Genomic DNA, 24,041 nt, shown 5'->3' with positions numbered 1-24,041 from the left:
GAATGGATGCTTAATTGACTACACCTAAAAATTAGAAAATCTCTTTCTTCCCATTAAAGTTTTCATGGAGCTGCATATATTTTAGGCAAATTTTAAAAATAGCTAATCATAGATAGTATTAATATTCCTTTAAACCCTGATAAAGGAAACAGAAAACAGCATTTGTCAACACTGATAATAATGAGAAAGGTCCCTAGAAACTCTTCAATAAAAAATGAGACCTCAACAAAAGCTAGGAAGGAAGTTACAGTGAATAAATTTCTGTCTTCTCTTAAGATGAAGAAAGGTCCTGAATTCAATGAAATGATGTTATTGTTGTATCTCAGTTTAGATCCACTAACACTGAATGTTACAGAGAGTCATCAAACACTTACTATTTTGGGAATTGTGTAGGCAAAATAACCCATCCAAAGATGTCCATGTCCAAATTCTTGGAACTCTGTGAATATGTTACCTTACATAGCAAAGGGGAATTAAGAGAGCAGATGGAATTAAGGTTGTCAATCACCAAACCTTAAAAAAAAAAAAGAGATCATCCTAGAATTTCCAGGTAGGCCCAATGTAATCACAAGGGTACTTAAATGTGCACGAGGAAGACAAAAAGAGCTCAGAGTGATGTGAGAATAACAGACCTGTTACTGGCTTGCAAGACAGAAGAGAGCCATGAGCCACGGAATGTGGCTATCTTCCAGAAGCTGGAAAGAACACAAATAAATTCTCCCCTACATCCTCCAAAAGGGAAGGCAGCTCTGCCAATACCTTGAGTTTAGCTCACTGAGATCCACTGCAGAACTCTCAATTACAAAATGGTAACATAAATACAAAACTGTTACTTTAAAAGACTCTAAATTTGTGATAATTTACTAACAGCCGCCATGGAAAAATAATACATGGATTTTTTTTCCCAAAAGTTTTGCAGAACTTAATGCCATCTCCTGCTTACTTATATTAGTCGTCAAAGTCTAGTAGGCTTCAATCTACAAAATCAGAAATGATAAATAAAACTAAGCATCAACTCAGGAAGCACTTATTCACAAGAAATGTCAATATTTGCATATTATTTAAGCATCTCTACTTTTATCACTAAAGCAGTCAGTATTAATTTGGAAATAAAACAGCACACAATCAACCTGTAGTCTCCTGGAGACTAAAGACTGGAAGCTAAGAGATAATCACCAGACACACAGAATCATTCAATAACTCAAACACAGATGGTATACCATGACACTGAATAAAGAGGAGGGTGGTGACAGGTGTGGTGGGAGAGACAATAGTGCTGTTATATAAAGAAAAAAAAAGTGAGCTGAAATATATTATGTTAAACACCAAATTAGCCTATACAGAGTGGACGCAAAAGAAATTAGCAAATTTATGAATTTTCCTATTTCTTCTCTGCTCCCAAGGTGAGCCATTTAAAAAAGAGTTTCTAGTCAGAATTAGTTCTTTATTAAATATTTAGATTCCACACCATGGAGTAAGGCTCAAATATTATTAAGTTCTTTACATATCAATTTATACTGTGAAGTACATATGTCTGTGCACACACACACACACACACACAAATTTATGCTTTACCATTAAGGAGACTACCTTGAATCTGGCATTTGTCCATGACTTAATATATATGCTTTTAAATACACCTATATACCTTCAAATTTAAGATGAAAACACTTTTCTCTTACCTTAATACCTTTTTTATCCAGTATTAGGAACATGAGACAAAGTAAAGATTTGAAATAGTTTTTCCATTTCTTTGTGACCAGATCAGAGGAAGAGAAAAAACTTATATCCCATAGCTTCAAATTAATGGGATAAATATATTTTGCAAGACAGTTGCCTCAAATCTTACTACATTTGCAAATTTTAGTTACCTATCTCCTGCAAGCTTAAGGTTTCTTGTAGAAATTATGTAAATGGAGATACCACTCTCTAAAATAGAGTTCTTGTAAACATTAGATAAAACTAAGATGATATTGTGTTGCACATGATTAGGATTAAAATGTTCTCTATTAGAGTAATAAAAATAATGATTTTATTTTAATGAAGTCCTAATATAAAAGTATAAAAATTAACTATAAAATATTATGCTTTGCAGTTAGGCTACTCTTTTATTATTTTATCACTATGTGAAAAGACAGTAGTTCTGTCAATCCTTCACAATACTCCTTTCTTAACTATTTTAATACACCATGCAGAGAAGAACATTCATATTTCATTTTTTTTATTTTGGCATCTTTAATGTACAATTACATGAGCAATATTATGGTTACTAGACAGTCCCCACTATCAAGTTCCTACCACATACCCCATTACAGTCACTGTCCATCAGCATAGTAAGATGCTACAGAATCACTACTTGTCTTCTCTGTGTTATACTCAACAGCAGTTTTGTTGAGTATAATATTCCATAACCGCTATATTATGTGTGCTGATCATAATGCCCCTTTTCTCCCCTTATCCTTCCCTTCCCGCCCATCCTCCCCAGTCCCTTTCCCTTTGGTAACTGTTAGTCCATTCTTGGGTTCTGTGAATCTGCTGCTGTTATGTTCATTCAGTTTTTTCTTTGTTCTTATACTCCACACAGAAGAGTGAAATCATTTGGTACTTGTCTTTCTCTGCCTGGCTTATTTCACTGAGCATAATACCTTCTAGCTCCATCCACACTGTTGCAAATGGACGGATTTGTTTTCTTCTTACGGCTGAACAATATTCCACTGTGTTTATGTACCAATCTTCTTTATCCATTCATCTACTGATGGACACTTAGGTTGCTTCCATTTCTTGGCTATTGTAAACAGTGCTGCGATAAACATAGGGGGTGCATATGTTTTTTTCAAACTGGGCTCCTGCATTCTTTGGGTAAATTCCTAGGAGTGGAATTCCTGGGTCAAATGGTATTTCTAGTTTGAGCTTTTTGAGGAACTCCATACTGCTTTCCACAATGGTTGAACTAATTTACATTCCCACCAGCAGTGTAAGAGGGTTCCCCTTTCTCCACAACCTCGCCAACATTTGTTGTTGTTTGTCTTTTGGATGGTAGCGATCCTTACTGGTGTGAGGTGATATCTCATTGTGGTTTTAATTTGCATTTCTCTGATAACTAGCAATGTGGAGCATCTTTTCATGTGTCTGTTGGCCATCTGAACTTCTTCTTTGGAGAACTGTCTGTTCAGCTCCTCTGCCCATTTTTTAATTGGATTATTTGCTGTTTGTTGAGATGCGTAAGGTCTTTATATATTTTGGATGTCAACCCCTTATCGGATATGTCATTTATGAATATATTCTCCCATACTGTAGGATGTCTTTTTGTTCTGTTGATGCTGTCTTTTGCTGTACAGCAGCTTTTTAGTTTGACATAGTCCCACTTGTTCATTTTTGCTTTTGTTTCCCTTGTCCGGGGAGATATGTTCATGAAGAAGTTGCTCGTGTTTATGTTCAAGAGGTTTTTGCTTACTGTTTTTCTAAGAGTTTTATGGTTTCATGACTTACATTCAGGTCTTTGATCCATTTTGAATTTACTTTTGTATACGGGATTACACAATGATCCAGTTTCATTCTCTTACATGTAGCTGTACAGTTTTGCCAACATCAGCTGTTGAAGAGGCTGTCATTTCCCCATTGTATATCCAAAGCTCCTTTATCATATATTAATTGACCATAAATACTTGGGTTAATATCTGGACTCTGTATCTATTCTGTTCCACTGGTCTGTGGGTCTGTTCTTGTGCCAGTATCAAATTTGTCTTGATTAAAGTGGCTTTGTAGTAGAGCTTGAAGTTGGGAAGTGAGATTCCCCCTGCTTTTTTCTTCCTTCTCAGGATTGCTTTTGCTATTCGAGGTTTTTTGTGGTTCCATATGAATTTTAAAACTATTTGTTTCAGTTCGTTGAAGAATGCTGTTGGTATTTTGATATGGATTGCATTGAATCTGACAGATTGCATTAGGCAGGATGGCCATTTTGACAATATTAATTCTTCCTACCAAAGATCAAGGGATGAATTTCCATTTGTTAGTGTCCTCTTTAATTTCTCTTAAGACTGTCTTGTAGTTTTCAGGGTATAGGTCTTCACTTCTTTGGTTAGGTTTATTCCTAGGCATTTTATCCTTTTAGATGCAATTGTTAATGGAACTGTTTTCCTGATTTCTCTTTCTGCTAGTTCATCGTTAGTGTATACGAATGCAACAGATTTCTGTGTATTAAGTTTGTATCCTGCAACTTTGCTGAATTCAGGTATTTGTTCTAGTAGTTTTGGAGTGGATTCTTTAGGGTTTGTTATGTACAATATCATGCCATCTGCAAACAGTGACAGTTTGACTTCTTCCTTAGCAATCTGGATGCCTTTTATTTCTTTGTGTTGTCTCATTGCTGTGGCTAGGACCTCCAGTACTATGTTGAATGAAAGAGGAAAGAGTTAGCATCCTTGTCTTGTTTCTGACCTTAGGGGAAAAGCTTTCAACTTCTCGCTGTTAAGTATGATGTTGGCTGTGGGTCTGTCACATACGGCGTTTATTATGTTGAGGTGGTTGCCCTCTATATCCACTTTGTTGAGAGTTTTTGCCATGAATGGATGTTGAATTTTGTCAAATGCTTTTTCAGCATTTATGGATATGATCATGTGGTTTTTGTCCTTCTTTTTGCTGATGTGGTGGATGATGTTGATGGATTTTCGAATGTTGTACCATCCTTGCATATCTGAGATGAATCCCACTTGATCATGGTGTATAATCCTCTTGATGTATTTTTGAATTTGGTTTGCTAATGTTCTGTTGAGTATTTTTGAATCTATGTTCATCAGGGATATTGGTCTGTAGTTTTCTTTTTTTGTGGTGTCTTTGCCTGATTTTCTTATTAGAGTGATGCTGGCTTCATCACTCCTCTTCTATGTTTTTTAACATTTAAAGGACAATGGTTATTATGTCTTTTCTAAATGTCTGATAAAATCCAGCAGTGAATCCATCTGGCCAGCAGGTTTTGTTCTTGGGTAGTTTTTTTATTACCAATTCAATTTCGTTGCTGGTAATTGATCTGTTTAGATTTTCTGTTTCTGCTTTGGTCAGTCTTGGAAGGTTGTATTTTTGTAGAAAGTTGTCCATTTCTTCTAGGTTATCCAGCTGGTCAGCATATAGATTTTCATAGTATTCTCTAATAATTCTTTATATTTCTGGGATGTCCATCATGATTTTTCCTTTCTCTTTTCTGATTCTGTTTATGTGTATAGATTCTCTTTTTCTCTTAAGTCTGGCTAGGGGTTTATCTATTTTGTTTATTTTTTCAAAGAACCAGCTCTTGGTTTCATTGATTTTTTTCTATTGTTTTACTCTCAATTTTATTTATTTATTCTCTGATCTTTATTATGTCCTTCCTTCTGCTAACTTTGGGCCTCATTTTTTCTTCTTTTCCAGGTTTAATAACTGTGAATTTAGACTATTCATTTGGGATTGTTCTTCCTTCTTTAAATAGGCCTCTACTGCTGTATACTTTCCTCTTAGAACTGCCTTCACTGCGTCCCACAGAAGTTGGGGCATTGTGCTGTTGTCATTTGTCTCCATATATTGCTTGATCTCTGTTTTAATTTGGTCATTGATCCATTGATTATTTAGAAGCATGTTGTTAAGCCTCTATGTGTTTGTGAGCCTTTTTGTTTTCTTTGTACAATTTATTTCTAGTTTTATATCTTTGTGTTCTGAGAAGTTGGTTGGTAGAACTTCAATCTTTTTGAATTTACTGAGGTTCTTTTTGTGGCCTAGTATGTGGAAAATGTTCAATGTGCACTTGAGAAGAAACTGTACCCTACTGCTCTTGGGTGTAGAGTTCTGTAGATGTCTGTTAGGTCCATTTGTTCTCATGTGTTGTTCAGTGCCTCTGTGTCCTTACTTATTTTCTGTCTGGTTCATCTGTCCCCTGGAGTGAGTGCTGTGTTGAAGTCTCCTAAAATGAATGCATTGCCTTCCATTTCCTTCTTTAATTCTGTTAGCATTTGTTCCACATATGTAGGTGCTCCTGTGCTGGGTGCATAGATATTTATAATGCTTATATCCTCTTGTTGGACTGAGCCCTTTATCATTATGTAATGTCCTTCTTTATCTCTTGTTACTTTCTTTGTTTTGAAGTCTACTTTGTCTGATACAAGTACTGCAACTCCTGCTTTTTTCTCTCTATTGTTTGCATGAAATATCTTTTTCCATCCCTTCACTTTTAGTCTGTGTGTGTCTTTGGGTCTGAGGTGAGTCTCTTGTAAGCAGCATATACATGGGTCTTGCTTTTTTATCCATTCTATTATTCTGTGTCTTTTGATTGGTGAATTCAGTCCATTTACATTTAGGGTGATTATTGACAGGTATGTACTTACTGCCATTGCAGGCTTTGGGTTTGTGGTTAATAAAGGTTCAAGGGTAGTTTCTTTACTATCTAACCATCTAACTTAACTCACTTATTAAGCTATTATAAACACAGTGTGGTGATTCTTTATTTCTCTCCCTTCTTTTTCTTCCTCCTACACTGTTTATATGTTGGGTGTTTTATTTTGTAGTATTTTGTGTTTCCCTTGACTGATTTTGTGGATAACTGATTTTATTTTGCATTTAGTTAGTATTTGGCTGGTCTACTTTCTTTGCTGTGGTTTTACTGTCTCTGGTGACATCTGTTTAGCCTTAGGAGCACTTTCATCTAGAGCAGTCCCTTTAAAATACACTGTAGAGATGGTTTGTGGGAGGTAAATTCCTTCAACTTTTACCTATCTGGGAATTGTTTAATCTCTCCTTCAAATTTAAATGATAAATCTTGCTGGATACAGTATTTTTGGTTCAAGGCCCTCCTGTTTCATTGCACTGAATATATCATGCCATTCTCTTCTGGCCTGTAAGGTTTCTGCTGAGAAGTCTGATCATAGCCTGATGGGTTTTCCTTTGCAGGTGATCGTTTTTCTCTCTCTGGCTGCTTTTAATCTGTCCTTGTCTTTGATCCTTTGCCTTTTCAATCATTCTAAGTCTTGGTGTTGTCCTCCTTGGGTCTCTTGTGTTGGGAGATCTGTGGGCTTCCATGGTCTGAGAGACTATTTCCTCCCCCAGTTTGGGGAAGTTTTCAGCAATTATTTCTTCAAAGACACTTTCTATCCCTTTTTCTCTCTCTTCTTCTTCTGGTATCCCTATAACACTAATACTGTTTCATTTTGACTGGTCACTCCTAGAGATCCTTTTCTCTCTCTGTGCCTCAGCTTCTCTATATTCCTGTTCTCTGATTTCTATATTCCATTAACAGTATCTTCCATCTCATCCAGTCTGCTCTTAAATCCTTCCATTGTTTGTTTCATTTCTGTCATCTCCCTCTGGAATTCATCCCTTAGCTCTTGCATATTTCTCTGTAGCTCCATCAGCATGCTTATGACTTTTATTTTGAATTCTTTTCAGGAAGTTCGTGACTTTGGTCTCACCAGACCCTCTCTCTGGTGTTTGAGAGATTTTCGACTGAACAAGTTTCTTCTGCCTTTTCATAGTGATGGAAGTGATCACCGGTGAGTGGCACGTGTGTCAGCTGGGAGACCCAAGTCCCTTCCTGCTTGCTGGTCGCTTTGCCCATCTCTGCTGCCTGTACTGGTCAACCACACACAGGGAGCAGCCCCTAAGTTAATCCCCTGAGCTGTGGGCAGGGTAGCCCTTGGCATGGCCTATGGTGCTGGTGGGGATTGTAGGCGAGCGGCATGTGTTCTACCACAACAACGGTTCCCCTTCATTCTTTTGGGACTTCACGCCAGTCTCTGCTGCCTGTGCCAGGCAACTGCACACAGGGAGCAACGTCTGGGTTGATTCCATGGGGTGCCTTGTACTGGGCGGCCCTCAAGATAGTGTAGGGCACTGGCGGGGGTCGTAGGCGATCCGCGTGTGTTCTCCAGTGAGAACAGCGCCCCCCTTCATGCTTTTGGGTCTCTGTGTCAGTCTCCGCTGCCTGTGCTGGGCAACCACACACAGTGTGCAGCCTCTGGGTTGATCCCCTGAGCTGCCGTCAGCAGGGCAGCCCTCAGGATGGCCTAGAGCACTGGTGGTGGTTGCAGGCGATCACCGTGTTTGCCACAAAAATAGGGCCCCTACTTGCTTCACAGACTCCACGCCGGCTCCCTCTGCCTCTGCCGGTCAGCTGCACACAGGCAGCAGCCTCTGGGTTGAGGGCTGGGTGGCCCTCAGGGTGGCATACAGGACTGGTGGTGGTTGTAGCCGATTAGCACATTGTCGCCACGAGAACAGAGCTCCTACATGCTTTCCAGATTCCACGCCAGCTTTGGCTGCCTGTGCCAGTCAGCTGCATGCAGGGGACAGCCTCTGGGTTAATTGCCTGAGCTGCCATCGGCGGGGCTGCCCTCTGGATGGCCTAGGGCACTGCCAGGGGTTGCAGGCGAGCAGCGCATGTTCCCTGCAAGAATAAAGCACCTTTGTGCCTTCTGGACTCTGCACCAATGTCTGCTGTGTCGGTCAACTGCGGACAGAGGGCAGTCTCTGGGTCTAGCCTGGTTAGCTGCAAGCTGGGAGAAGTCTCTGGGTGGTTGCTGTGGGTGGCGCTGCTCCCCGGTTGCTCCGCATCAATGGCAGATCAGCCGGTTTGCTTGCAGTGCTGGTGGGTGAGAATGAACAGCAGGCTGCTTATTGCTGTGAGAGGCTTCGGTGCTGTGTTGCCACCCCGGGAGTTAGGGTACCTGAAGCTCCTTAACGTTCCCAGTCTTCTGGGCTGAGTGTGCCAGGACGATTTTGTCCCCATTAAACCCTTGTCCCTTAAAGGCTTTTAAAGCACCCACTTTTCTTTTGTCCCAGGAAGCCAGCTGTGGGGACCTGTTTGCAGTCTTAAGTCTCGGATTTTGCTTTTCCATTCCTCTAATAGCCAGTACACCACGCAGTGTGTGTCTGTGCTCCTAGTGCAGATTACTAGGGCTGATTACTTAGCAGTCCTTTGCTTCCACTCCCTCCCTGCTCTGAATTTTTGCCTCCTGCCAGTGAGCTGGGGTGGAGGGAGTCCTTGGGTCCCACTAGGTCATAGCTTTGTACCTTACCCTTTTTGTGAGATGTTGAGTTCTAACAGATGTAGATGCAGCCTGGCTGGTGTACTATATCTTCTGGTCACTCTTTTAGGAATAGTTGTATTCGCTGTATTTTCAAAGTATATATGATTTTGGGAGGAGATTTCCGCTGCCCTACTCATGCCACCATCTTAAGAATCCCCCCTATTTCATTTTAAAAAGGATTTTCTCACAAAGATGTCTGGAAGATATGCACAGATGTCAAAGTATGAAGAAGGTTTTTAAAACTGACAGTGAATATTATTCATCACAGGCAATCCATACTTACTACTTTCTAACAAACAAATCCTACTTTCTAGCATTCCATGGTTCTTTACTGAGCACCTTATATGTTTAAGGCAAGAGTTAGGAAAGGTCCAAGGTATATGACCTGGTGAATAGAGAAATACTGGCTTTCATACTAAGACTTTGGGAAGATTTTCACATGTATGAGGTTGAACCACAGGAATATGCCAATATCTGACCGATTATAGACCAAAAAAAAAAAAGAGAGCAATTTTATATGGTTTACCCAGACTAATAGAAGTAATTAACTATTAGTAATCAGAACTGTATAATGCCTGATGGCTATATTTTGAATGTATAATACTTTACAATAAAGGTAACATAAATTTTTTATTTCTAAACTGTGTATTTTTTACTTTATAAAAAATACTATTTTTGTTTTGCAAGTCATAGTGGGATATTATTACAAATAAATTGTATCACACACACACAGCTTTCAGAAATATGTAAATTATTCCATCATGTATTTGTGGCTTATTTTGCATGTGTTAAATACTGTCCCATTCAGTGAAAATACAAAGATCAATCAGCTAGGATGCTACCCTATAAAACTTAAGAATTTGATTAAAGAGATACAAATAACCATTATATCAGAATGTTAGAAATAGCCAAAGAAAAATTCAAAGGAAGATGGGATCAATTTTAGCTGAAGGATATAAATCCAGAAAGGTTTGTGGGCTGTTAATACAGGTAAGATTAGAATATGTCAATACAGGTAAGACTGGAATATGTCAAGACTCCTAGGAATTTACCCAAAGAAAACAAGTTCTCAGATTCAAAAAGATATATGCACTCCTATGGTTATCGCAGCACTATTAACAATAGCCAAGATATGGAAGCAACCTAAATATCCATCAGTAGATGAATGGATATAGAAGATGTGGTACATATACACAATGGAATACTCTTCATCCATAAGAAACAAACAAATCCTACCATTTGCAACAACATGGATGGAGCTAGAGGGTATTATTGTCATTGAAATAAATCAGGCAGAGAAATATAAACACCAAATGATTTCCCGTATTTGTGGAGTATAACAATGAAGCAAAACTGAAAGAACAAAATAGCGGCAGAATCACAGACTCCAAAAGGGACTGACTAGTGGTTACCAAAGGGGAGGGGTGGGGGAGGGCATGTGGGGAGGAAGGGAAAAGGGGATTGTGGGGTATCATGATTGGTGCACATGGTGTGTGTGGGGTCATGGGGAAGACAAGTGTAGCTCAGAGAAGACAAATAGGGCTCTGTGGCATCTTACTACACTGATGGACAGTGACTGCAATGGGGTATGGGGGGGGTGACTCCATAATAAGGGTGAATGTAATAACCACATTGTTTTTCCTGTGAAACCTTCGTAAGAGTGTATATCAACGATACCTTCATAAAAAAAAAAGATTGAAAGACTGGGGAGAAGGAGGTCTGCATAGATTGTCAGGTATTTTCAAATGAGTAAAAAGTATGAAAAGACTTGGGAAGTATTTAAAAAAAAAAAGAAGTGCTAAAGGCTAGAAAAGAACTCCAAATTTTGATAGCTTGGTTTGTCATCTGAATATATGAATGGGAACTATCTCTTCAACATGTCTTATCAAGCCCTCTGAGGTTATTCTAGTGGTGCTAGAGTCATGAAATTCATATTGCTAATGTTTCAAATAGATGATAAAGAAATTGGCCATGTAAATTTTAATTTCAGGTGGTGGTAATGCAGTGAAAGAGAAGGAGAGACAGGGGTTGGTATTTTATATAAGGTAGTAAAGAGCTTGCTTAAGTGGTATCATCTGAGCAAAGACTATAATGAAGTGAGAGAGGAAGCCATGAAAGTATTTGGGAGAAGAGATATCTAGACAGACACAGTAAATGCAAAGGACCCTGAAAGTGTATTTGGTATGTTCAAAGGATAGAAAAGTTTTAGAAGGTGAGATAAGAAGGTAGCTAGGGGTATATCATGTTTGAACTTGCAAAATCACAGGGGGGGGGGTGTCTCTGGATTTTGTTCTAAGCATGATAGAAAGCCATTGAAGGGTTTTGAACATGAGTATGGAAAAACCTGGCTTACCTTTTAAAAGGACAGCTTTTGTTATAACTTGCACTTGGGTAATAATTTTATCATTCAGAATCCAATAACTAGAGTTCTGAAGATGACTGTTTACTGTCAAGCTGAATTAATCATCTCTGCCCCTGAATTTGCTCCCCATGATACATTACCTGTAATTGTGAAGAGCACCACCATTCCCCAGTCTGTCCACATAATCAATCTAAGAATCATCTTCAACTCTGCCTTTTTCTCATATCCAGACATCACATATTTATTCTACCTAAATAGTTGACTGTCTTCTCTATTTTCATTGATGTTACAAGAGGAATGAAGCATATTTAACAATCTGGACTACTACAAAAGCCTACATACACTTGCTGCTGTAGACTTGACACTCTGTAACTCTTCCAGTCTGAGGAAGATGGATGTGAACTTTGTAAACTTTTAAATCTGATCATGTATTTTCTCTGCTAAAAGTCTTTCAGCAGCTCCATATATCTTATAAGATAGAATCTCAACTGCTTAACTTTGTCTGAAGTACTTTATAATCTGCTTTGTCTTTCGATTATGCTGTACTTCTCACTATACCTGACTCTCTCAAAGGTCTACAGGTAGAGAATGGAAAAAAAGTTCTGTTGAAATCACTCTGACTTTTCCTAAATAAAATGTGCTTTTCTGGAGAATCAGATTTGTTCTCCCATGAGGGCATGGATTTTCATTGAAAATGACTGCTAGGGTTGATGGCTGTTACTATTAGAAGTGCATTTTACCTACTCTCAGATAAGAAGTAAGTTGAGACTCTCCACTACAGCCATATGAAAGCACTTCCATTTCTTAAAATGAGCCACACTACTCCATATAGTTCCTTACCCTTTATATACTGGGTTTACCCACGCCACCAACTGTAGAAAGTAATTCTTTTTTAAACTCCAAATCATTATTCAAATCTTATACTAAGATTTTAATGATTTCTTCTGGCAGTTAAGTGATTTTTCTCCACTGCTTCTAAAGTAACTTGAACATACCACTATTGCATATTGTAATTATTTACAGGTGATATCTCCTTTTTAGATACTGGGTCTGTTGAAAGCAGGTTGAATACCTATAGTGCAGAAGGCAATATTTCTGTTACGTTCATACTCCAGTGCCTAGCATAATAGCTACCAAACTGTTAAGTCCTTAATAAACAAATCAAATTAATAACCCATATAACTTCAATTTGCAATTTCCCCTAATATCATAAAAATATATTTTGACCCTTTGAGAGGTTTAAAGATGAGAAACAAGAACAATTAAGACAAAATCTAGACAGAAATAACAGTAGGCCTACTCCAGAGACTATAGCAGCTGTTAACAGGCTCTGGATGACCACTTGACCATTTGTCAAGCTAATTAATATCTAATTACAAATAAAAACTATTGGAGAATTATCTATTTCTTTTAGCAGGCTGCACATAGCACTGTTCATTTTGGATCCCTGGGTATCCTAAGTTATCTGTTTTAATATGTCCGTAACCCCATTTAATTTTGGGAAGTGGTTATAGACCACTTTAAGAATAGAGTGAAACCTATGGTCCTTTCATTCATCCATTTATCAACATATGCATTTACTTTCCTATAACTTCAAATAGTTCATTAACCTCTCTATTTAGTCCATCAACCCTAGATTAAAACAGCTTACACCAGAGAGTAGTAGCTGGGTTAATTTAATTTTAAAATGCTCAGCATAATATGATGCATTCACAGTTCCAAGAACCCAGTATTTGCTGGAAGGAAGGAAGGAAGGGAGGGAGGGAAGGAGAGGGGAAGGAGGGAAAGAAAGAGTTCAAAATAACATTTGATAAAAATGAAAAGTTCCCAAAACTAAAGATCAATACTGAAAATAACAAAGGAAAACCAGCTGTACCACCCAATAGTAAATGTTCAAAGTTAGTGAAATATGCTATTAAGCATCGTATCAAGTAGAAACAAATATATTTCTCTAAAAATAATTTAAAAATTCTTTTGAAATAAGGCATATAATCTAATTTTCATAATTAAGCTAAAAATTCTTATTTATAACATATTTACGCATTTCTCTCTTTTCAGCACCTTCCCAAATTTCATTTGGGTGGTAGATAGGGTACGTGGTTTCAAGAAAAGATTTCCCCTCTCCCCAGATTTCAAATTCTTCCTAAACTTAAAAAAATAAGTAAATAAAGAATTTTTAGTTGTAAATTACTTAAGATCTATTAAAATATTCATAGACAAGAATCTTCAAAATGAGTTGAAATAAATGAATCTTTAAAATAAATGAGTTATTTTATTTTAAAATAAAATAAGTCTTTAAAATAAAAACATGGATTTTATAAAAAGCTGAACTTTCTAAGATTTCTTAGAAATTATAAAACTACAGAACCTTTAATTGGAAAGAACCTTCACAATAATCTGATTCATTGATCCCCAACATTTTCTCTTCCACTTTTTACCTCAGAACAAGAACAGATTCTCATTTAGGAACAACTGTTCCCCTATACTACTGATTTTCAGTTAGGAGTTAAATGCTATAGCAGATTCTTCAAGAACTCATAGGTCTAGCCCAAACAATCACAAATGCCAGGATGGCTTGTCATTTCATCTGTCCTTTCCTAAACCTGTATGTAGTGACAGAAAACTCATTAGGACCTAAAATTTTTTAAAATACCCTTTTTGTTTTGGAGCTATTTTAGATTTATGGAAAGTAAATAGGGAGAGTTCCTCTGTACCCTTTAGAGCATATGGCCAAATTTCTTCTTAATTGGTTTTGTAGGAAAAAGCAATTTAAGAAATGTTACTTTAAAAACAGTTTGTTTCCAACTTGTTTTATTGTCCAGACCGTAAAATCTAAAAAGCTAAAATGGCCTTAGAAATGATAATATAGTGTTTAATAACCAACACACACAAAAATGCAAAAATATGGTACTAAGTAGACCCTGGAAAGGGTACTTTACAGTGTATGAGCTTAAACAAGAAGGCAGAGTGCCACCCTGTTCAACCTCAGCTGTGAACAAGTATGTCATATGACTCTTTTTGCCCCTCTGCACTGTGAAGGTGTCACAAGTACTGATGTTGGGGTCACAAACAAATTTTACCGGGTAGGTGAATTCAACACATACAGAATCTGTGAATAATGAAGACCGACTATATAACTTACATTTTATTTAATGTACTCACCTTTGAAGATCCATTTGAATACATCTGTATCATGTTCTCTGCACCCTGTTTTACTTTAAGTTCTATATCCAATTGTTTTTGTAAGGCCGTCAATCTATTATTGCTAGTGGAACAACGAGGGTCACTACTGGGAGTATCTGGAGTCCTTGGGCAATCTGTAAATTCAATAGTATGTTAAAATAACTTAATAGGTAGGAACAACTGCTGCTTAAAACTGTAAGTTAATATTTTGAAGGAATAAAGAATTATAGGGTTTGAGATCAACTTCAAGTCATCTAAATGCAATGCTTATGGATAATGTAGGAGTTCAAGCCAAAAAAAAAAAAAATTCAAGTATAGCTGCAGGACCATCTGCCAGAGATACTGTAAAAGTGATTACATTGAGTGTGAAGCTGAATTAGATCACCACCCAAGGTTTTCCACTATTATTTTTAACTCAAGCAATTTGACTGGTCAATTCAACCATTAACTAAATTCCCAACTCATTGACTGATTGGTTACAGAACAAAGCTTATTCAAATATTATACAAATTCCAGTTAAGTAATTCTTTGTAAATAGAATTAAGGGTACTTCACATATAATGCCAGCATTAATTAGTAATAACCTAAACATATGCATAAAAGCCTTCACATTCTGTTTTCTACTAAGAGGACGTTCAGAACACAATGGAAAATGTTTTAAGGATATCAACTGATTGATATCAGATTGAGGGTGGGATGGGTGTAGGATGAACAAAAATTCAAGTCCATGGCTTCTCATGAAGCATAATGTGGTGTTTCTATTTTAAAACAAAACAAAAACCTCAATTATTCCAGGTAACCCATTATTGTTGAAACACTTGTAATCATTTTACCACGTAACTAAAATTCTTCCTGTTGAAGTTCATTATTTTGTGTTTTATCCATACTAGGTCCCTTCCTTATTTAAAAAAAAAAAAAAGCTAGAAACTAAGGTACTAGATCTGGTTCAGTTATAAGTAATTTGGTAATCATTGGAAAATTGCCTAAACTGCAAATAACCTTTGTGTTTCAGGGTTCCCTCACTCCTTAGCAATAAAAAATGGTGTGACTAACCAAGTTTAATGAATAGGTTTCATATGTGGTTTTATACTCCTCTAAAAAATTTAAAAAGGTTTAATACTAGTTCAAAAACATTTAAACATAATTTGTTAACTTACAAAAATGCAGATGCTATGCTAGATATTGATGTAAAATAATACCACTTTATTATTTATGTGCTACTTTACAAGGTGTAAGTCCTGATCTAAGTGCTTTATGAACTCATTAATCTTATTAACAGCCCTATAACAAGCATTACACCTACATTACAGAAAACAAAAACCAGGGCACATGGAGGTTAAGAAACACGCTCAAGGTCATACATCCTGTAAGTCAAAGTCTACCTTAATAATTGTTGTTCTATGCTGCCTCTTTGACACTTAAAAGCCTTGTGAACAACTATACTAGACTGCATGTGTATGTATGCATATTTAAGCATATTAATCCTTAAAATAACTTTTGAGACAAATATTATTCACATTTTACATATCAGGTAAGAGGCAAAATCACAGTTATTAATTGTGATTCAAATTCAAGAAAGGTTTCTACTGTAATTGCATTTCCCAAATTACAAATGACCTGCTCCAAAAACTGATTTTGTAAGTGGCATATTCTTATAGCAAGCTGATATAGAAGGTAAGTTTTCAGATCAGGCTCACAAAAGACCTACTTAACATACTGCTTATTGACAGAATGTTTTACCCCCTCAAATTAGTATGTTGAAGCCCTTAATGTGATGATATTTAGAGATGAGACTTTTGGGAGTTAATAAGGTCATTAAGAATGGTGAGGATACAAAGATGTCATGTGCAAAACAGGAAGAGGGGTGTCACCAGAACACCAACTGTGATAGAACCTTGATTTCCTGTCTTCCAAAACTGTGAGAAATAAATTTCTGTTGTTTAAATCACCCAGTCTATGGGATTTCATTAAAGCAGCCAAACTAACACACACATATGCACACGTGCGTGCACACTCTACAGTGGTTAATAGTACCTAGTTTGGAATCTCAATTTTGATACTGAGATTAAGTAAAATCATGTAACAGGGTTAAGTTACCAGCAGTTCTGTGCCTCAGTTTCCTCATCTGTTAGATGGTTATAATGGCATCATTAATAATGCCAACAGGATTACGGTGACTGAATAAATTATGTGTAAAGAGCTTAGAAGGGTATGGTACATAGAAAATATGCAATAAACATTAACTAGTAGTCATCATTGTAGGAAGCATAGCTGCAGAGTCCCTAAATGAACTGTACATTATAGCAAAGACTAAATAGTTAAGAATATTCAGAATTGTGAACAATTAAGTTTTCTTTTTTCCCTCCTCTTTTATTTTTAAATAATTATATGGCCTCTTGTAAGAAATTAAACTCACAAAATTTGGTATAAAATTTAATAAGCATATTTTTAAAAAAGAACTGGAATGCATTTAGAGTGGAAGGTCCTCAGTTGAGAAAACTATGGAAATGTGTTGTTTGTAAAATAGATGATAGTATTTAGCTTAGGGTAAGAAACAGAAATGATTCTTGCCTGAACATTTAAACATTTGTCTATGAAGAAGCTATCCACTTACTATTTTACCATAGGGCAGAGAATTAGAACCAATGGGTAAAGGTAGCAAGGTAAAAAGTTTTATCACAGAACAGAGAAACTCCTTTCATTCTGAGTTATCAAACAATGAAATGGTTTACCTTAAAATGTAATAAAATCCCTTGTCACTGGAAGCACTTATGTATAAACTAGATTATAATCTGTTGAAGATGCTACAGTAAGAAATTCATGAACATTAAAGCAGGGTATACTAAGACACTGAAATATACATTGATTCCAATAGCCTGAGAATTTGTAATAATATTATAATATCAAACAATTTTTAGAAAAAGTATGTCTCTATTTTAATAAGGATTACAAGAACATAAGAAAAACATAGTAAGTTAAATGTATGGGCTTTTGAAGTCAGAAAGCTTGGGTTAAAATCCTGTGTCTGCTATTTAGTACAGTGTTCTTAGTCATATACTTAAGGTTCTGAGCTGCAGTTTCCTCAGCCACAAATTGGGAGTTACTGTGAAAATAAAGCTTGTATAGTGTGTAGGCCAATGTTTAGGGTTCAATAAAATCACATGTCAGGGCTTAGTAAAGTAGCTGGTATTTATGCTCATTCAATCTTTAAAGGAACTCACAAAGGTTTGTAAATAACCTCATTTTACAAATAACCTCCCCCACCCCCGAAACACAGTGAGGTAATTTTCAAAAGTCACAAAAGTGTGTGCCAAGGCAGAAAAATTTAGCCTTTTTATAAAGGCCACTTTTTACTCACTTAAAATTACAGAAACACTTTGCTGTCTTCCTCAAAGTTCACTTATTTTCCCTTTTAACTTGCTACTTTTCTTCTCTACAGTTTTCTTTCCTATAGGTTATAGTAAGTGGTAAGTAACACATTATAAAACATATGGTTGCCTTATATTTGTTAAAACACTTGTCTAACAGTGAAACACATTTCAAAATAGGGGTAACCAGAACTTCCATTAACACTCTCTTCATTTAAAAAAATCGATTTTAAAAAACTCTACAAGATGAAATTATTTTTCCACTCTAAGAGCTGTCTTCAAATTGTAACACCAAATGTTGACTCCACCTACTTTGCTACTTAAAAAACTATACCTCATGATTAAGACTAATGACAACTATCTATTTGCTGCATCTATTGCTATAATTACCAAACCAGCTTTGGTAGGGGAGGTTTATTACAATAATTATTCATACTTCTAACCTTCTAAACATTATCATACAATTAAAAATGTATGTTACAAATTAAATAAGAAGACTTTAATATAATATGTAAGTATTTATTAAACATAGTACTGGAGGTCCTAGTCACGACAATCAGACAACACAAAAAAATAAAAGGCATCCAGATTGGTAAGGAACAAGTTAAACTGTCACTGTTTGCAGATGACATGATATTGTACATAAAAAACCCTGAAGAATCCACTCCAAAACGACTAGATCTAATATCTGAATTCAGCAAAGTTGCAGGATACAAAATTAATACACAGAAATCTGTTGCTTTCCGATACACTAACGATGAACTAGCAGAAAGAGAAATAGGGAAGACAATTTGATTTACAATTGCATCTAAAACAATAAAATACCTAGGAATAAACCCAACCAAGGAGGTGAAAGACCTATACCCTAAAAACTACAACACACTCTTTAGAGAAATTAAAGAAGACACCAATAAATGGAAATACATCCCATGCTCATGGATATGAAGAATACTGTCAAAATGGCCATCCTGCTTAAAGCAATCTGTCAGATTCAATGCAATCTATATCAAAATACCAACAGCATTCTTTAATGAACTAGAGCAAATTAGTTCTAAAATTCATATGGAACCACAAAAGACCCCGAATAGCCAAAGCAATCCTGAGAAGGAAGAATAAAGCAGGGGGGATTATGCTTCCCAACTTCAAGCTCTACTACAAAGCCACAGGACCAAGACAGCTTGGTAGTGACATGAGAACAGACCCATGTATCAATGGAATAGAATACAGAGTACAGATATAAACCCACACATATATGGCCAATTAATATACAATAAAGGAGCCATGGATATACAATGGGGAAATGACAGCCTTTTCAACAACTGGTGTTGGCAAAACTGGACAGCTACAGGTAAGAGAATGAAACTGGATTACTGTCTAACTCCATACACAAAAGTAAACTCAAAATGGATCAAAGACCTGAATGTAAGTCTTGAAATCATAAAACTCTTACAAGAAAACATAGGCAAAAATCTCTTGAATAATACACATGAGCAACTTTTTCCTGAACACATCTCAGGCAAAGGAAACAAAAGTTAAAATGAACAAATGGGACTCTATCAAACTAAAAAACGTCTGCACAGCAAAGGATAACATCAGCTGAACAAAAAGGCACCCTTCATTATGGGAGAATATATTTATAACTGGCATAGCTGATAAGAGGTTGACGTTCAAAATATATAAAGAGCTCATGCACCTCAACAAACAAAAAGCAAATAACCCAATTAAAAAATGAGCAGAGGAGCTGAACAGACACTTCTCCAAAGAAGAAATTGAGATGGCCAACAGGCACATGGAAAGATGCTCCACACTGCTAATCATCAGGGAAATGCAAATTAAAACCACAATGAGGTATCATCTCACACCAGTTAGGATGGCTAACATCCAAAAGACTAGGAACAACAAATGCTGGGAGGATGCGGAGAAAGGGGAACCCACCCACACTGTTGGTGAGAATGTAAATTAGTTCAACCACTGTGGAAAGCCGTATCGAGATTCCTCAAAAAAACTAAAAATAGAAACACCATTTGACTTGTTTTTTACAGACATCATTTAGAGCATTATACTTAAAGTAGAAGGAATTCTACTTCTAGGTATTTACCCAAAGAAAACAAGATCCCAGATTCAAAAAGACATACACACCCCTATGTTTATCGCAGCACTATTTACATTAGCCATAGTGAAGATATGGAAGCAACCTAAGTGTCCATCTGTAGATGAGTGGATAAAGAAGATGTGGCACATATACACAATGGAATATTATTCAGCCATAAGAAGAAAAAAAAAATCCTTCCATTTGCAACAACATGGATAGAGCTAGCGGGCATTATGCTCAGTGAAATAAGCCAGGTAGAGAAAGACAAGTACCAAATGATTTCACTCATCTGTGGAGTATAACAACAAAGCAAAAACTGAAGGAACAAAACAGCAGCAGACTCCCAAAACCCAAGAATGGACTAACAGTTACTAAAGGGAAGAGACTGGGGAGGGTGGGTGGGAAGGGAGGGATAAGGGTATTAAGGGGCATTATGATTAGCACACATAACACAGGAGGGGCATGGGGAAGGAAGTATATAGGACAGAGAAGACAAGTAGTGATTCTATAGCATCTTACTATGCTGATGGACAGTGACGGTAATGGGGTATGTGGTGGGGACTTGATAATAGAGGAAATGTAGTAACCACAATGTTGCTCATGTGAAACCTGAGCATAAGATCGTGTATCAATGATATCTTCTAAAACAAACAAGAAAAACAAATTTGTTTGTAAAAAAAAAAAAAGACAAATGCACCCCTATGTTTATCACAGCACTAATTACAATAGCCAAGATATGGAAGCAACCTAAGTGTCCATCAGTAGATGAATGAATAAAGAAGATGTGGTAAATATACAAAACGGAATATTATTCAACCATAAGAAAACAAATCCTACCATTTGCAACAACATGGATGGAATAGAGGGTATTATGTTCAGTGAAATAAGCCAGGCGGAGAAAGACAAGTACCAAACTATTTCACTCATTTGTGGTGTATAACAACAAAGCAAAAACTGAAGGAAAAAAACAGCAGCAGACTCACAGATCCCAAGAAGGGACTAGCGGCTACCAAAGGCAAAGCGGGTGGGGAAAGTGGGTGGGAAGGGAGGGAGAAGGGGATTAAGGGATATTATGATTGGCACACATAATGAGGGTGAGTCATGGGGAAGGCACCATAGCACAAAGACAAGTAGTGACTCTATAGAATCTTACTATGCTGATGGACAGTGACTGTAATGGGGTATACTGGGGGACTTGATAATAGGGGGAATGTAGTAACCACAATTTTGCTCATGTGAAACCTTCATAAAATTGTATATCAGTAATATCTTAATTTAAAAAAATCTTGTTTCAGAAGAAGAGAAAAATGGCAATTCAAACACAGTCTCTGAAGTGATAATGACTACAAAATTTTCAGAACCGAAGAAAAGATACCAATCCATAGATTCAAGCCACCAAGTCCAAGCAGAAGGACACAGGGGATAAAAAAAAAATCCACATCTGGGTATACATGGTACAAATTAAAAAAAAAAAATCAAAGACAAGGAGAAAATTTTAATAACACCCAAAGAAAGGCTACCTTCAAAGATGCTAATATTATACTGACAGTAGACTTTCCAAAAACATCGAAAGCTAGAAGGTAGAATGATAGAACACAGAAAATGGTTTATACGTATCTTTAAATGACCATTATATAAATCAATAAAAGTCACTTAAGGTTTTTATAAAAGATAAAAATCAAGGGAACAACAATATACAAATCAGGATGAGGGTAAATGGAGGCATTCTAAGGCCTCTGAATTCTATGGAGATGGGCAGAAAACAGTGATTACGTCTATACATATTCAATTAGAAGGCTTTAATGTGTATGTATTAAATAAAAAAGTATCCAAATAAAGTCCAAAAGTAAAACATACTTCAAAACAGGCATAAACACAACTCCCTATTATACTGATAAGTATGCATGTTTACTGTTTAAATTAACCATATGTTCCAAATAATTGACTGCTGTTTAAAAATACTATAAAAATGGCAGGAAGGGAAAGAAGCACTGAAAGCACAAAATTAGATATTAAATAAAACCCCAAATATATCAGTAATTATTTAAGTAGAATGCTCTAAATGATGTCTGTAAAAAACAAAGATCATTAGACTTGGTTCAAACAAATGAATAAAATAAAATCCAACTACATGATATTTACAAGAGATGTATCTAAAAAAATGATATAGAAAAGCAAAAAAAGAGTGGGAAAAAAGATATTCCTTATAATCAATAACCTCAACCCCTAAAATACATTAATAACAGAGAAAAGATACTTTGAGGTACAAAGATTATTCAAGGTAAAAAAGGATTTGATAATGATAAAAGGTTTATTCACTAGACATATACATCAATTCTAAGTTTGTATGTGCCCAATAACATGGCCTCAAAATAAAGCAGAAATTGACAGAATTATTCCAATTAAAAAGGACTTGATCATATATGGCCATAAAGTAAGTCTCAGCAAATTTCAAGGAAACACAATGTAATTAATCAAGAAATAAATAAATAATGGGTAACTAGAAAAATCTTCATATATTAGAATATCCTCATCAGCAAGTCATTTATCTGACAATGGGTTAGTACCCAAAATATATAAAGAACTCATACAATTCAAGAACAAAAAGACAGTCTGATTAATAAATGGGCAGAGAAACTGAACATTTTTCTAAAGACATCCAAGTGGTCAACAGGTGCACAAGAAGATACACAGTATCACTAATCATCAAGGAAATGCAATTAAAACCACAATGAGTTATCACCTTACCCCTGTTAGAATGGCTATCACCAAGAAGAGATAACAAGTGTTGATGAGGATGTAGAGAAAAAGAAACCTTGTGCACAACTGGTAGGAATGTAAGGTGGTCCAACCATTAGGGAAAACAGTATGGAGGTTTCTCAAAAAGTTAAAAATACCACTATCTTAAGATCTAGCAATCCCCCTCCTGAGTATACACTCGAAAGAAATGAAAACAGTATTGGACAGATATCTGCATTATCATTGCAGCATTATTTACAATGGCGAAGATATGGGAACAACTTACATGTCTATCAATAGGTATACAGATAAAGATGCAATGCAATGCAGGCATACCTTGGAGATCTTGTAGGTTTGGTTCCAGACCACAGCAATAAAGCAAACATCATAATAGAGCAAGTCAAATGAATTTTTCTGGTTTCCCAGTGCATATAAAAGTTACATTTAACCTATACTGTAGTCTTTTAAGTGTACAATAGCATCATGTCTCATAAAAACAATATGCATATAGTAATCTAAAAGTTTTATTGCTAAAAAATGTTAACCACCATCTTAGCTTTCAATGAGTGATAGATCATCATAACAAACTTAATAATGAAAAAGTTTGAAATACTGCAAAAATTACAAAAATGTGACAGAGACATGAAGTGAGCAAATGCTGTTGGAAAAATGGTACCAATAGATTTGCTTGTTTCAGGTTTGCCACAAAACTTCTATTTGTAAAAAAGTAATCTCTGTGAAGCACAATAAAATGAAGTATGCTTGTACTTTTTAGGCATTAGAAAGAAGGAAATTCTGCCATTTGTAACAGCATAAATGGATCTTGAGGGCATGATGTTAAGTGATAACATACTAACTTACGTCAGACAGGAAAAGGCAAGCACTATGTAATATCAGTTATATGTGGAATCTCACAAAGCTGAACTTCATAAAAACCAAGTAGAATGGTGGTTATCAGAGGATGCAGGATGTGGGAATTGAGGAGATGATGTTTAAGGGTACTAGTAGGTAAGTTAGTCCTGGAGATCTAATGCACAGCACAGTAATTACAGACAATGACATTGTATTATAAACTTCAGAGTTGCTAAGAGACTAGATGTTAATTGTGTCCACCACAAAAAAAAAATGATAATGATGTGACATGATTGAGATGTCAGCTAATGCTACAGTGGTAATCATATTGCAATATATATCAACCCAACATGTGTTATGCCTTAAACGTACACAATGTTGTAAATTATCTCTCAATA

General features: G+C 36.2%; 1 protein-coding gene across 2 annotated transcripts in view; it reads right to left on the bottom strand.

Moving 5' to 3' along the window:
- Positions 1 to 24,041, bottom strand: part of PKN2 (protein kinase N2) — a 131,345-nt gene that overhangs the window by 59,182 nt on the left and 48,122 nt on the right. For both annotated transcript variants that reach the window (XM_057500396.1, XM_036890155.2), the window contains one exon: positions 14,572 to 14,726. In XM_057500396.1, coding sequence (XP_057356379.1) covers positions 14,572 to 14,726 — 155 coding nt within the window. The remainder of the gene's footprint in view (positions 1 to 14,571; positions 14,727 to 24,041) is intronic.

This window comes from Manis pentadactyla, chromosome 4 (genome assembly GCF_030020395.1).
Source record: "Manis pentadactyla isolate mManPen7 chromosome 4, mManPen7.hap1, whole genome shotgun sequence".
NCBI lineage: Eukaryota > Metazoa > Chordata > Mammalia > Pholidota > Manidae > Manis > Manis pentadactyla.
The sequence above is the reverse complement of the archived record's forward strand: the minus strand, read 5'-3'. Positions and strand labels throughout refer to the sequence as shown.